This window comes from Myotis davidii, unplaced genomic scaffold, assembly GCF_000327345.1.
Source record: "Myotis davidii unplaced genomic scaffold, ASM32734v1 scaffold268, whole genome shotgun sequence".
Lineage (NCBI taxonomy): Eukaryota > Metazoa > Chordata > Mammalia > Chiroptera > Vespertilionidae > Myotis > Myotis davidii.
Window position 1 is genome coordinate 6,360,155 of NW_006383015.1, and position 16,016 is coordinate 6,376,170.

Sequence of the window (16,016 nt, forward strand, 5' to 3'; positions counted from 1 at the left end):
TTTCTTTAATGCACACTACTGAATTTCACAGGCTTATAAGCATTTCTACTTCAACACTTAGAATTCATATTTGCCTAGAGGTTTTTTAAAAATGGATTACTTTGGATTTAGTGTTAATAATTGATCAGGAAGCTCCAATCCTAATTGATAATATAGGCAAAAATGAATCTACTCAAGTAATTTTAGTGAATTAATAATTTTACTGAAAAATCTACATTAGCGTGATAATTTATTAATCAGAAAGGATGGCAGTAGGGCATTGCATGCATAATATTCCTAATAATGACCCTTGCATACATTGTGCACTCATGTCATAGGAACTGGAAGCACTTTATATCCACTTATGATTTAATTCTCAGCACAAAAATCATATGCATTTTATAGCCAAGGAGACAGGTTTAATCAGTTTATATAATTTTTTCAAGTTGGTAGGTAACAGAGGTTAGTATTAAATCCTGATGTGTCTGATGCCAAATCCAAACTCTCTACTGTATTGTATGTATGTATGTATATATATAAACGCCTAAGCGACCATCCGACCATTCAACTGTTCAACCGGTAGCCATGATGCGCACTGACCACCACTGTGCAGACACTCAATGCACAGGCATGGAAACATAGATCAGACTGATGAATCTTAGAGGGAAGAGGGGAGGGGGGAGCGCAGGAAGAGATTAACCAAAAATCTTATATGTATACTAAGGCCTGATGCATGGATTCATGTACCAGTGGGGTCCCGCGGCCTGGCCTGTGGGGATCGGGCTGAAACCATGCACCAGACCTCCAACATCCCCTGAGGGGTCCTGAATTGCAAGAGGGTGCATGCCAGGCTGAGGGACCCTACCGGCCTCTAGTATATAATATAATTTGGTATTATTAGATTATGCAATATATATATTAGATTGTGTGTGTGTGTGTGTGTATGAAATTTTATTAAATTTCAAATAAATAATAAATTAATAATGGGTGCTATACCTAGAAAAAGACATTTTCTAGTTTTTTAATGGTTAGACTATTCATAGCTGCTCAAGCTTTTAATTTGTATTTGTTTTTCATAAAGGTTTATTATTTACATTTCACCGCAGGCATAATTGAAAGTGTCTGCTTTCATTCATTTATGAATCCTGTCCTCTTCCCAAATTACATTGCTTTCTGCGCCTTTGACTGACCTGCTGCCTCACCTTGTTCCCTGACTCTGAGCATGGCAAACGGTCCGTGGAGCCCGCTGGGGAGGGCTGTATTACAAAACCGTCAGAAAACGTAGTCCTTTTAGTTGGACTAGGGCAGGCTGAGCTGCATCTTGGGGACTTTGTGTTACCCTGTAAGGCAGGAATCTTTGACAAGGTGGAATTCTAGCCATGAAAGAAAACAAACAAAAAAAAAGCACAAAATAAACCAAACTATGAAATAAAAGGAAAATTTAAAAATGTATAAACATATAAAAAATTAAATGTATATTTTTAATAAGAACACATGATAAATGGTTATAAATGATGACAAAGATGTATATTTATATGAGAATGAGAGATTTTCATTGAACACCTCTTTTAAACTTAGGAATACTCACATATGAGAATACAGATTAAAGTATTATTTATGCATTCTATGTATAAAGTCTCTGATTAATCCATAGATCTTACATGATACTATCTTAGATGATACTATCTTGTGAGTTTGTTGGAATTGTTTCTTTGATAAACATAGCTCTTAAGATGTATATATAACTAATATTGTGGTCACATTTCAAGAACTTTAGAACAAGGTATAAGCCCGGCCGGTGTGGCTCAGTGGTTGAGCATCGACCTATGAACCAGGAGTTCAAGGTTTGATTCTCGGTCAGGGCACATGCCTGGGTTGCAGGCTCGATCCCCAGAGGGTTGTATGCAGGAGGCAGCCAATCAATGATTCTCTCTCATCGTTGATGTTTCTATCTCTCTCCCTCTCCCTTCCTCTCTGAAATTAAAAAAAAAAAAACAAAAAACAAAAACAATTAGGTATATTTAAAATTTAGTAATTAAAAATTTTTAAGTTGAGATGATTTAGTTTTTAGATTATATACATTGATTTCATCAGAAAACTGCAGAGTTTATATATGAGTTTATTTTATGAGTAAAATGCAAACTGGGGATTAAGTTATGTCATACAATTCATAACATTTTTACTCATGGGCCACAGTTTGTATGATGTGTTACAAATTCCAAAAATGAAAGTCAGCACTGAAGAGACTGCCCATAAAAATCCAAGACTGAATTTGTAGGTGTTGATAACCCAGGGGGAGATTGTGGGCAAGTTTAAGTAAGTGGGTTGGATGCCAATGGTTTTGAAAGTAAGCTATGCTGGCATGCCCAGTGTCTCTTGGGAAACTCTATTAAATATGCAGACAAGTACGACAAAGCCAAGGATATTTTATCTTCAAATAATATGATTTAGTTGTTTAAAAATAGCACTTGAAACTGAGATTTTTTTTTTTTATCTCAAGTTTCTGTAGCCACTTTAACAGGCAGAGCTTGTCACTGGTTGCACAATTCACTTCCCGTTTTACAGAGCCAGCACCTTGTCTGGGAAGTGTTAACAGGGTCGGCAGAAGTCATTTTTAATTTTTATTGATGCTACCCAACAAAATAGTGAATTTCAAAAGTGTGAATATAGGAAAGAAAACTGAGTGACTGAATTGCCACAAATTATAAAAGAAAACTATTAATTTGATGCTAAAAACAAAATAAAATGAACAAACAAAAAATCAAAATGAAATGAAGGTTTAAGGTCAGGTTCACAATAAAGGTCAATTGAAAAATTGGAGATAACTGTTCTGACAGGTGTATTGAATATGAGAGAAAAATAAAAGTTTATCTTAGGGTTTTAGGGAACAGAAAAAAATGAGGTTACAAGGAAGGAAAAAGAGGGATGTTAAATGAAAAACAGCTGGAAAGAATGGTGGTCTAATTTTCCTCAGAAAAATGAGATGGGTATTTACAAAGGAAAAAGGTTCATTTTTGTGTCAGAAGATGTGTATGGTTTCTGTCTTACGTGTAAGCATCGAATGTCAATTCCTGTTGAATTATTTAAAGGCAAAGGCACTTTAAGAAAATTTCCTAAACATTTTTCAAACAATGTACATGGGAACATTCTTTCCCTAAAGGGGGAAAGCTCAAATTTACTTTCCGTATCTGCTGCCAAAGATTTCCACCTTTCAAATAATAATAACAACAACAATAATAGCAACTATCACTGTTAAATACTATGTTCTAGGCACTATTTTATAAAATTACTATATTTAATATTTACAGTTAATTTATGATATAGGAATTTTTACTCCTTCCATTATTTTTGGAAATGAAGACACAGGAAGAAAAGGTAATATAGTTAATATTGGACCTGGTCTGTTCTAGCCCTGCTCTGAAACACCACAACTGACTAGTTGCTCATCAGAAACAGAAAGTGAAGATATGCAAATCTTAAAATCACAGTGTTTTTAAAATAAACACTAATATTTACCAAAGCAATAAATGGATTATATTGCTTGCCATATGTTCAAGACTATAAACATATATATAAAAATTAAATAAATAAATATATATATCTATTTATGTTTTTATCAACATAAAGCTCCTTGTGTTCAGGATTATATAAAAGTCTGGCTGTTATTAAAAAATGAATTCCTATTTTTCACAATAAATAAAAAGTGGAAGTCTAAAATCTTACTTGTTTTTAAAAAGCTAAACAAAGAATTGTGATTCATGTATCATACATGTTGGCTGAGAACACTGTGATATGTTACTAATTAACATAATTCAAATGATCTGTTGTAATTTTAGGATTTTATTAGTACTCTTTACAATTTTTCTTTCAATAAGAAAAGTCATGTTGACTTCGGTCTTTTGAAAGTTTTAAAAATATGGTTAATAATATAAAAATAAAGTTCATAAAATAAAAACTAAAAAAGATTTTTTAAACATATAAAGAAGTTAAATATCATCAATACAACCAAATTAGAACAATAAGATATTTCATCTTCATAACTTGAGAAATATAGAAAAAGTATAGGAATAACTAGTAACCATGGTGAACATGGGCACTTTTATATACAGCTGGACACAAAAGTCAGTAGAATCTTAATGGAGGACACTCTGATAATCTCCATCAAAAACTTTATATATGGACCTTCTTCTTGAAACAATAATTTCACCACAGGGAATGCACAGGGATGCATTTATAGGATTGAGCAAAAAATGATTTCTGCATAGTAATATTGCTAAAAATTAACAAAAATATAGTTTGAATAGTAGGGAGTTGATTAAGTTTATACTATGAATAAATAAAATGTAATGTGATATAGTCATTAAGATAATATATAAGAATGTTCAGTGACATGGAATTCTGTTTAATTAAACAACTGATACACTGTGCTTTTGTTATTAAACCTACAAATGTGTAGAAAAAAACAAAGATTTTACATCAAAATGGTAACTGTAGTTGTCTTTAGATAAAGGGGTTAATATATTTTTACTAACTTTTGTTCATCTACATGCTTAATTTGCTCAGATTCTTATTTGGTAGACATAATAAATATGTATTATAAAATTTAATTTTGTGTTGATTATAATGGTTTATCTTGAATCTATAAAAAATAAATAATTGGGCTCCCTCCTTTTTACCAGATCATTGTGCTGTTTCATATGTTTTGTCTTCCTAATAAAGAGCAGCCTTCACCAACGACAAGTCATCCCAGAAGACATTAAGACATGCCCGAATGCCACCCAGAATCATTCTGATTTACAATGACAGCTAAGAGTAAACAGCTAAAGTCTAAATGACATTTAAAGTTAGTAAAACACTGCCACTAATACCAAGAGGAGCTTCAAGTGGAGAACAGGGAAAAAGTTATTTTACTCACAGAGACTTTGTCCTTTGCGTGTTTAAACACACTGGGAACCTGATAGGATTCACCACCGGCTGCTGTGGGAGAGAGAAGACACAGATAACCCCAAACTTAATGGCTGACCACCACACACATGCTTTTCTCAATACACTGTGGATATTCAGTTGTGTCAATGGCCTAATGCAAAGCAAAATTTTGCTTATTTTGAGACTCAAATTCAGTAACCTAAAGAAACCTGAATAATAACAACACTCCACTATACAGTGTGCTCATTAATATAGCCCAGGGTTTACCAACGCACAGGTAAGCACACCAAATAATTTTCTACTGGTTGCCAATGTTATCTTTAAATTACGACTACATGAGGATAGATCCTTTAGAACGGGAGTCACAGAATAGCAATCTGAAGGCTATGGAATTTAAGGAAAAGGGGACTGGCTGGTTTCTCCAGGTGGCATGATATAAAAAAGGAGAGCTCATGACGATTCCCAAACCCTCTTTTTGTAGCCATTGGCATACCTACAGGTACTTCTGCCTTTCATATTCCAAACTCTCTTGGTCCAGCCAACCCCTTTCCCTCTGCACCCTTTCATCTCACAATACAAATGACACACTTGATCGATGTGAAACATATCACATGAGCAGAGAAGGGAAGAAAAAGAGGTTGTCAAAGAGTAAACATGAGAGAGCTTCGACTTCGGTAATACAGCACATGCCCTACACATGAACTTACTGATGAAGTCATTACCACATCTGTTACTGCTGTTTTTCTTGCTACTCGTTTATACTTCTGGTGTCAATTTGAAACTCCATTCTCTCCAGCATATTTTCTGTCCATGACTTACCTGACTTGACTTTAAATATCTCTCATGACTGAAAACAATCCTTTGTGTTTTGGAAAACGATCTGCATTTAAAAGTTGTGCTTAAAATTAAAGACGCAAGCTTGCGTATTTACTTCCTCCTTAATTTTCTTGCATAAAAGAGAAATCCCCAGTGGGGGGCGGAGGAATACTTATCCTTATAAGCATTTCCAACGAGTTTCAGAAAGTTTCTTATGCCATCTGCAGCGCTAACACAAAAATAATAACTGTCTACAATATGCTACATGCTATTTAGGATTGGCTAGTAAGATTATTCACAGATTCTGGAACTGATATATATATATATATATTTTAGGAAGAAGCTGTAGAAATGATGTATCCTTACTATTTCTATTTTTTTCGAATTTCTGTACATTGAGTTTGCTACAAGCCAATGTCACCCTGTTTGCTGTATGCTTTCTGCTTGAGTATTAACCTCTGAATAGACTAAGGAAGATCCTAATTAGTACACAGATCTTGAATAGAAATGACATGTAGGTACTTCACCACACCATTTGACATTTCCTCTGAAATTCCACAATCCTGATATATTCTTTCATCCTTTCAGGTAGAATATAGAATTTTTATGCCCAAACCAAGAGTTGCTGCCTGCCCAAGTATCTGGCTAATTAGAAGAAAAATTGAAGGTTTAATGAAAAATGATCCAATATGTGGATATAAGATTTACAGATGGCATGTCAATTCCTAACTATTAAATAGATTCTCATCCTGAATCTTTATTATCAGTGTTTGTGCAGAATTATAAGTCTTCCACTTTCAAATACCACCTTTGAGACTAGTTCTTGAAGAAAAGCACATTAAACGATTCTGATATGAAGGACACAAATACAAAATACTTTAGATTATTAGCAGCTACCACAAAACCATCAATAACCTGGATTTTTTTTATAAAGGTTAATGCTGCTCTTAACATTTAAATCTATCTGAATGTTTATAAAAAGGCACTTCTAATGTATAATGGAAAGCAAAATATTCCTTCCTGATTTAGCAATCTGATACCTAATTTTGTAGACTGCAAGTATGCCACTTAACAAATGCTAAAATGAAATATATCATAAATTAAGATTATCATAGTATAATTATACATTTAAATAAATACTTAATACTATAATTTAGGAATGGAGTTTGCATTATAGATATTTTATGGCATGATTTGTAACATGCTGTGCTCCTTCATTCCATCACTTTTTCAACAGTAAAAAAAAGTATATTTGAAGAAGAAAAAAATAAGAAGTCAGTAAAATAGAAATACACCTAAACTCTAAGAAATGCTGTGGGGAAAGAGAGTTTCATCTTTGATTACTGAACACTGAATTATATAGGACCCAACACATTTAAGAAAAGCCGATGGTGAAATGTCAGCTGAGAGATACATACAGTAGATTGAAAAACCTTTACATTTGAGAATCTGAGAAATAAAATCTGAGATTACCAGATAATTTCATTTTCTTTTCCTTCCCCCTCTTTCATCCAAAGCAAAGTAATTTTGCGACCCCTATTTTAACTCAGGTTTGCTTTTCATTTTCAGTCTCTAAATCACTAGGCATTCTTGGTGGTTTTTAGTAAGTTCATCAACATCAGTAACAGATTTGGCAGTAACAATTTAGAAAATAGGACAAATACGTATGGGTTTAAGCATGAGGGAGATAAATAAGCAAAATAATGAGAATGCATACCACGGTTCTATTCATCGCCATCGTCTAACCAAACACACAGAATGAAAATAGGACTCCCCAGAACGTGACACTAGAGCACAATGCCAAGATACAATCACTGTTAAGTCTGAGCATGACAAAGAAACAGATGGTCATGACCTCTTCTGCAGGAGGGAAAAAAAAAAAGAATAATGATACAAGACACGTAATAGCTGAAATCGTTCACGACTACTGAGATATTTTTGGAAGAAAAATAAAATGAAGAAGCTGCTACGGTAATGAAATTTAAAAAACAAAAACGAAACAAAACATGTCTATGTTTGCCAGCCACATTGCAGAATTGAACAGTCACCTGTCGTTTTCCGCTTAACACAGGAGAGATGAGTTGGTCTAGTATATTTGATAGCAGGTTTTAAAATGAATTTCCTGGAGGGAGAGTGGGCCTGAACTTCTGTTTTTTTAGCAAGTTCAGCCTTCTTATACACTGCTATGAATAAGAAAACACAAAAAAAGCACACCATCAGGAGAAAATAAACACTTTGAGCAAAACCGAACAAAAGTTCATTACATAGTTACCACTGTTAGAAGTTTCTTCTATAAAAAGAGTAATAACAAATTACTTCACAAACATTTTTAAAGAAGTGATTGTTAAATGAACCTTTTTTCCTTCTCACTTCATCTCTGGAGACTGTGCTAGGTTCCTTTTTAGCTACTTTTCTTTCAGGAGTGGAAATTCTGCCTCTCCCGGTTTTAAAAGGCTTTTCTTTTCTATGTTTCTCGAGAGATGGTCTCCGAGCTTCCTTTTCAGCTTTCTCCTCTTTAGGAATAGTTTCTAACTGTTCTGTCATGATGCTCCTATCATCATCTGCGAATCAAAGCAAATCATGACAACAAGAACAACAAGAAGAACATTAGTAACAAGTGTACAGAAGCCTTCATCCAGTGAACAAAATGCAAAATAAAGAGACAAAGGGGCGTTTTTAAATGTTTAAAATGAAAAAAAAAATCCATTAGGTTATGGGATTTTCTTTGGGAGCAGAAAATTAAAAAAAAAATAGCACACCTTGAGTGTCCACCCAGAGGCTGTCAGCATCCATGATGGAGTCATCAATGGTGGTCTCGTCTTTGTAATCATCATAGGTTTCCGTCTTGTATTCTGAAAGCCCAGCCACTTCTTTCTCAGGGGAAGCCGGAGCCTTGGGGGCGCCATCCTTGGGTTCTGCCTGGGCTTCCGCTGCCTCTTCTACTTCAAGCTCTTCCTCGGCATGAGGGGATGGTCTCCTCTCCACCTCTGGCTGCTCCAGGGCTGCAAAACGCACGCTGTGGGAACCGGACTCGCCTTCATCAGTTGTGGTCTGCACTACAGTGATGAAGTCATCCTCAATGGTCACAACAGACTCGATCACTCCTTTGTGTTCACCTGGGCAGGTCTCCACCAAGTCCTCCCTGACACTCGGGACACCCAGGTCAGTAATCTGAAGGGTGTCTGAGCGAAAAAGCAGTTTATCATATTCTCCCCGCGCTTCTATCTCTTCTTCCTCCTTTTGAGCTTCTGCTGGTTCAGCCCCGACAGCTTCAAGCAGCGGCTCTGTAACATCAGAGGGTGTGATGGAGATGCCTGGGGTCTCTTTGCTTTCTTCTCTGGGTGGCTGAATAGATTCCAACTGGACATCCGCTCTCTCATCCTCGGCTAACTCGGCCTCTGAAACGGCAGGTGCACAAGGGACGTCCACAGACAATTTGATGGCAATCTCGTCTTGAATTAGAGAAGATTCCGGGGAGGTTTCCTTCTTGCCCTCCTCGGGCTTCAAGGACTCCATGGTCAGGCTTTCGTGTTCACCACTGGACTCGTAGGACTCTTCTTTGTCCACAGCCTCCTGGTGAACCAAGTCAGGCTTGGCCACCTTCTCCTTGACTTCTGTCTCACTGACTTTGGAGCCTTCTCTCATGTGGCCTGACTCAACACCCATAAACATACCTGCCTCCTGAGGCGTTCCGGATAAGAGAGTGAGGTCGTGGGTAGCCTCGAATTTAGGCTCTGTTGACTTTGCAGCATCTATGTTTAGCCCTGAGGCCATCTGTCCAAACTCACTGATTTTAACATCTAAGTGACCCTGCTCAGCTTTCTTTGCAACAAAATCCAGTTCTGATGCAGCTTTTTTGGATTGTTCTGCTTCAGCTACCTCTGGCACGGAGCTGAGACCTTTCTCGGCCATGGCAGGGGATGCATCTTTTGATACTGTCAGTTCTTTGGCCAAAGCATGCTCGTAGGTTATTCCTAATCCAAATGTTTCAACTTTGTCACCAGCCTCTTCGGATTCCCGGGCATGTTCTTTTGAATCAGTATGTTCTTCACTCTTTTCTAGTACAGTGTCCAGCTTATCATTTGCTTTCCTCTCCTGATCAAACTCCCTACTCAGTCCTGATAGTGGGGATGATTCTTTCTCAGCACTGTACTCATCTCTGACTCTGCCGGCAGCTGCCAATTTTACTTCAACCAGTGAAAGGTCCGTGGCCAAATCTCTTCGTACTTTATCATCAGTGCCTTCGTAAAAGGAACCACTCTCTCCTGATAAATTCTCGCTGTCTTGAACAGGTGATGGGAGTGGGACCGTGTATTTATTGAACACACAGTAGCCCATGTCTTCAAGCTGACTGTCCGTTTTAACAATGACGTGATTTTCATCGGTGACAGGGGGCAAGCCAGTGCGATTCTCCTCAATGACATTCCCTGATGGGACTGATTTCCTCCTGCCAACCTCAGTGTCTGCACTCACAGAAGCTAGTCTTGATCTTGTGCCTGCCAGATCTAGCATTTCAGGCAGGTCAGGGGCCATGACAGTACCATTTTTGTAATAATCTTGGGCTAGGAATGGCGATTCACACACTGTCTCGACTTGAGTGTTTCCCTCTCTGGCAGCTTTTTCTTCCTCCATCTGTTCTTCTTCCTCTTTGCTTTCTATGGGGAAGCAAGGGGCCTTCTCCACTGCTGGGGTAGTGGCTGGAAGGTAATCATCCCCTTCGTCCATACTTCCACTGGTGTTGGTTAGAATATCAGAAGCCAGAGGAGAAAGATCGTGCCCCCGACTAAAGTTAAACCCAAGGGCTATGGAATCCAGGCAAGACATGGGCAAATTGATTGACATGCTTCTTTGTTCTATTGCAGACCTACCACCGAGTCCTAAACTCCTGCTTAGTGTCAAATCATCCTTATTCTTACTATGGAGATCCCTTTTCTCCCCATATACTTTTGGATCAATAGTAAACATTCTTTCTTGAGGAGAACTGGGCTCTTCAGGTAAATCAGGTGGATAACTCTTTGCAAGAGTGCTATACCCTGCTTCTTGTGCTGGAGCACCGGGCTGGGACTCTTTACCTGCCTGAAGTCCCTTGTCACCATGTTGATGCATGGGAGATACGGTATCAAAAGGCTCTTGGGCACTTTCTCTTGTGTCACTCAGTTCATAGTAATCACTTCCTGGCTGGAAGCTTTTGGTCACTTCTTCTTTCAAGGCAGATGTTTCAAAGTACTTGGACATTCCCGACTTATCTTCATAAAATGGCATGTCAAGCTCAGCTAATGTTGCAGCCCCAACTCCTTCAACTCTATTACCTTTGTCAGCAACCTTTTCTTCAAACAGATCCTCGATAGCATTCTTCTCACTTAGTACAGCTGGTTCCTTCTCCAGTGCTTTAGAGGCCATGGCTGAACTTGTAACTGCTTGCTCCAAACTCACAGGGAAAGACTCCTGTTTTAATGTATTTGTGGTCGGCTGTTGGCTTTTCTGTTCTTCTTTGGAGAAAGTATGCTCTGCGGAGGGCTGAATTACACCTGTTTCTTTGTCTGTCGGTTTGGGGGGTTCACTCTCTTTCAGCATGGTTTCTTTGTCAGGAATGGTTGTCTTTTCCTCAAACTTCAGCTGAGATTCCTTTTCAGTAAGTGAAGATTCCTGGCCACTAAGGGTGGGCGTCTCTTTTTTCTGCACACTTTCTTGCTTTATTGCTCCTTTTTCTTCTTCCAAAACTTTCTCTGGGACACATTCTTCTACGTCCAGAATGTGGGCATCTTTGGGTGAGGGAATTGCCTCTGAGGCTGGTACTTCTGCCATTTTGTAAGGTTTATCCTTATGGGGCTCTTCACCTTTAGAAGTGTCTTTGGCAGTTACTTGGCCACTGGTTTCTTCCAGAGATTTTTTGCCATCTGACTGTAATAGGGCAGGAGCAAAAGATGATGCTTCTTCAACGATTTCATTCTTCATAACATCTGAAGGGAGAGTGAAACTTCCACTGTGAAAAGGACTCGGCATGGGAGAATCAAATTGTTTCCCTTCCCATTTTGGGATATCCTCAAATACATCACTTTTCCTCATGGGTGTGAGAGGGCCAGGAGATATCGGAGCAACTAAACCCCACTCATCCTTTTTTGTTTCCATTGGCAATTCGATGAACCAGTCCTTTTGTTCTTTTGGAACTGGGGTTTCTGGAGGGAGGTCAATACCAGGTACCACTAGGCTTGGTTCTGCCTTCTGTTTTGAGTCTTCTAGGCCGGCACCAAGAGTGTGCCCAAACAGAGTGAGAGGCACTCTTCCTTCTTCTGGGCCTTGTCTGTCCTTTTTATCTGAGGACATTTCAGTTGTCTCGGGCTGAGAAACTAAGGCAGCATGTTTAAGATCTTCACCAGGCTTACTTTGATTCTCTAACTCCTTTTCTTTCTTGTCTAATGGCTCAGGTAAAGAGGCAGTCAATTCCTGTTGATCATGGAACTCCATCTTCGAGGCTGTAAGTAAACCTGAAGTAATTGGGTTGATTTTTAAAAAAATAGGCAAGTGCTTTCAGGCAGTAAGCTTAAAATTATATTTTGAAATGACAAATGAATGGCAGGGGAAAAAGAAAAACTATGGAACATGCACACATGCTACCCAAGTAAAAATCAATATGAAAATGTCAGGATTGAGATATATTTGTACTATTGCTAAAATGAGCTCTCATTGTGAATTAATGCATACAGAAATTGTAATAGAGTATATTTTGAATATTCTTTTTTCCTTTGTTCAGTCTCTTCTAACAGTATGTGATATGAAGTGTAGTAGAAAAAATTTATATTCCTTCTTCAGATAAAAATTGTGAATTAAGGAATACTTAATATGTAGTTAATATTAGGGTACAAAACTCATATATACATATATGCTTACATGTTTATATAGTGCTAAATATGGAAAAGGACTGATTTCTACTGAACTTATTATTTTCTCATTTAAAAGTAAATTGGTAGGCCATGGGCAGAGGTCAATTAATTTATAATAAAAGTTCATGGCTTCAATTATCTTAATCAACAAAATTTGGGGGTATTGAACAATTACTTAAATAACTTTTTAAAATTCATTAATATTAAATTTCAGGAATATTAATAAATATTTGATATTGACTTTATATGATATGGCCTAAGAATTGACAAGTCAATTTCTATCATGGATTCAAAATTCTTAATAAATAGTACTTAGTCTTTATGATAAATATAAGAAAATCTGAATTATAATGTTAGTACTGGGAAGTCATATGAGTAACAAAATTTTAAAGAGTGTCAACTATACAATATCTTTCACTCCTTGGTCAACTGGAAGCATCCACCAGTATTGCCTTTGAGATGCTCCACAGGAATTAAATGACTCTTTTTTTTAAACTTGTTCACCAATCAAGAAGGCTTCAGAGCCTCACTTGTGTTTTAAGGTTAAAGGTACTTCACTGTGGTCACTAGGGCCAAATGTATTTATCTGGAAAATATCTGGGGGGAAAATAATAAAATCCAGTCATCTCTCGAAGAGCAAGTGTATGGATCATCATTACCTTATATACTTGTGTGTCCTGTTGTAACAATAGAAAAAAAATAGTTTATGAACTTCTAATAAATATTAGATGAATGAAAACTCAAGAGATATGGGGATGACCAAAGGGGTTGGCTGCCATGGAAAGGAAATGATATGAGAAGCATCAGCAGGAGCTTTTAAGGGAACCAAACCAGTCCTCACGGAAGCATAAAAAAATAGAGCCTATTGCGGTTGCAAACAAAAATGATTCTATCATTTAAGCCTCTATGTGCGAAAAGTTCAACTCTGCGACTTGAAACAAAAGCATATGAATTGCTGTCTCCAAAATAAACAAATAAAAATATACATGTATTAGCAATGTGACTGGCAAACATTTGAGATGAGAGGGGGCGGAGGGACAAAAAGCTCACACAGCGTCATCAGCCTGGCTGCAAAGCGTATTGTATCATGGCAAAGTCAAACGAGGAATCAGCGGCAGCAGTGGACAACCAAGCTGCCCCAGGGCACCTGCGCAGGCCGCACCCCCCGCTCGGCAAGCCTAGGTCATGGGTTTGGGGATCGTGAGAAGACTCGGCAATGGAATAGCATTGGAAAGGCATCAGGTTGGTAAGCTGCTGGAGAGATCATTTGCAACAAGACACATGCAAATCCTAAGACAGACACACCTTCCCTGGCAGAGGAAGGGGTTTTTACTTCTGGAGACACCTCCGTGACCTCTTTTATACTTTTCTCCTGCGGGGCCCCTGCTGGGGCACTCTCTTCCGGAACTACATGGGTCTCCAGACTAGAGTCCACTTGGCCCTCACTGAGGCCCTTGGGTTGGTCTGAGACCTTGGCAGCCCCACCCTCTTTCCCAGGAAGAGTGGCGAGCGTTTCTTCTTCTTAGGGATGAAAAAGATGTTGACATCATGACCACAGAACAATGCACACAACACAGAAACATTATTCAAGGCACACTTTCAGCTCAGGAGGATTTCTTTTACCCTTTGGATGAGCAATTTACTATTCAAATGCAATGGATACTAATTAGTGCTTGGAAAACTTAGGTATAATCTGCTAATAAGGATGCCTTTTAAAGTCTCGTTAAAAGGCTATTTATCTTAAAATTTGAGAGCTGAAATGGTTTTATTGCTCTATTACCACTTAGTGGAAATGACAGTGAGTTGCACACATGTGAGAAGCTTGCTGGAAGGAAGAGATGGTGCTACCAGATAACAGATGGTTGTGAAAAGATAGATGCACTGATGTACTGAAAAATAAAAATAAAAAAACACTTTACACTCGTTAGACATGTGCTGTTTTCTCCAATGCAAGAAGTCCCTACATATGAATTTCTGATTACTTTATTTAAAACATGCAAACTTTGCTAAAGAACTCTGGGAATAAAAAAAGCTTTGGTCTCAAAATAAGATCCAATCAATTACCTTTACAGCTTTATCATGAAGTCCACCAAAACTATTTAAAATATAATGTATTTAATAGTTTTTCAATGGTGAAAGACTGCCTAATTCAAATTATTTTACCTTCACTACATCATATGATATTAGAGAATATAAAAACTTTAAAACAGTAAGTAAAATATTTTGAAAAACAAGGCTCAGGGACAAGTTCAACCTATTAAGAAAAGTCTGCCTCTGGGACACAACTGGTTTCATAACACTAAACCTGAAAAGTTCCGTAATGTGGTTCATGCATAGTTCCCCTTGACACTGAATAGGAAAGACAATGTGCTTGTCATCTATAAAGTTATTTCTGCAATTCAAAGCCACCAAGGAAAGATAACTGAGTGGAAACCCAACTGCCAAAATATCTCCCCAAAAGGTGTGTATCACATGCAAAATGTTAACAATTAAAATATAAAAACAAACTTATGAAGGGAATGAGTTATTGTGCTTCAAATGGCAGTAAAATAAATCTGATTTTACCACTTAAGAAATTAGAGGAAATATATACAAGCTGTTTTATAGTTTGCTAATAAAAAATTCTTATTAAAAGTTCCTCTGAAACAATTATACATTGTTTAAATGGACCTGTGAGAAAGACATAGATAGAAAAGGAGTTTTCTTTTTTGAGAAATATTAAAACGCTTGGAGTTGGGGGCAGGAGAGAAGAACTACTTCATCTATTCCTCACATTTAGCACACAGACACTTCCATTTTCATAATTTAGCTATGGGAGTAACATTTAAAAATTCAGACTCTAATTTACTAAGGCAATTTTATAATGCGTTAGAATTAGAGATTTTAATTACAGCTAAAAGACTTTTAATATAGCTGCTAATGTCACCTTACCAAATACAGCCTAATCAAGTTAATTTACGTTTTCCAAATCCGTGTTAGTTTTTAGCCTTCCATTTTATGATTTTGTATAAATCATGTTTGTTTTCCGCTCAAAAATTCACATATTTTTCTTAATTGTCTTAATTTACACTATTAGAAGAACTTAATTTCACTGAGTAGAGGTTGTAGTTCTCCATCAGAATGTCTGAGTCATTGGTGCTTTTTGTTTCTTTCTCTTGGAAGAAGTTTATTATCAGGAACATAGTCGGTGAGCTTATCCCCACTGCCTTGGAACTATTAAACCTCCCATTAAGTACTGTCCCATCTATACTAATAAAAGAGAAAAATGGTAATTGGCGTACGACGCTACCCTTTTCATTGGCTAATCAGGGCGATATGCAAATTAACTGCCAACTCAGATGGCAGTTAACTGACAACAAAGATGGAGGTTAATTTGCATATGTAGGCACAATGCAGGGAGGCAAAAGGGAAAGC

General features: G+C 37.3%; 1 protein-coding gene across 14 annotated transcripts in view; it reads right to left on the reverse strand.

The window, feature by feature from the left end:
- MAP2 (microtubule associated protein 2) overlaps positions 1–16,016 on the reverse strand; it is a 58,839-nt gene that overhangs the window by 16,866 nt on the left and 25,957 nt on the right. For 2 of the 14 annotated variants that reach the window (XM_015558113.1, XM_015558109.1), the window contains exons 4-9: positions 13,908–14,123; positions 8,481–12,206; positions 8,076–8,282; positions 7,770–7,904; positions 4,895–4,956; positions 1,182–1,352 (exon numbers count right to left, since the gene is read on the reverse strand). In XM_015558113.1, the coding sequence (XP_015413599.1) occupies positions 1,182–1,352; positions 4,895–4,956; positions 7,770–7,904; positions 8,076–8,282; positions 8,481–12,206; positions 13,908–14,123 (4,517 nt within the window). The remainder of the gene's footprint in view (positions 1–1,181; positions 1,353–4,894; positions 4,957–7,769; positions 7,905–8,075; positions 8,283–8,480; positions 12,207–13,907; positions 14,124–16,016) is intronic. The other 12 variants (XM_006778954.2, XM_006778953.2, XM_015558112.1 and 9 more) reach the window with 11 other exon arrangements.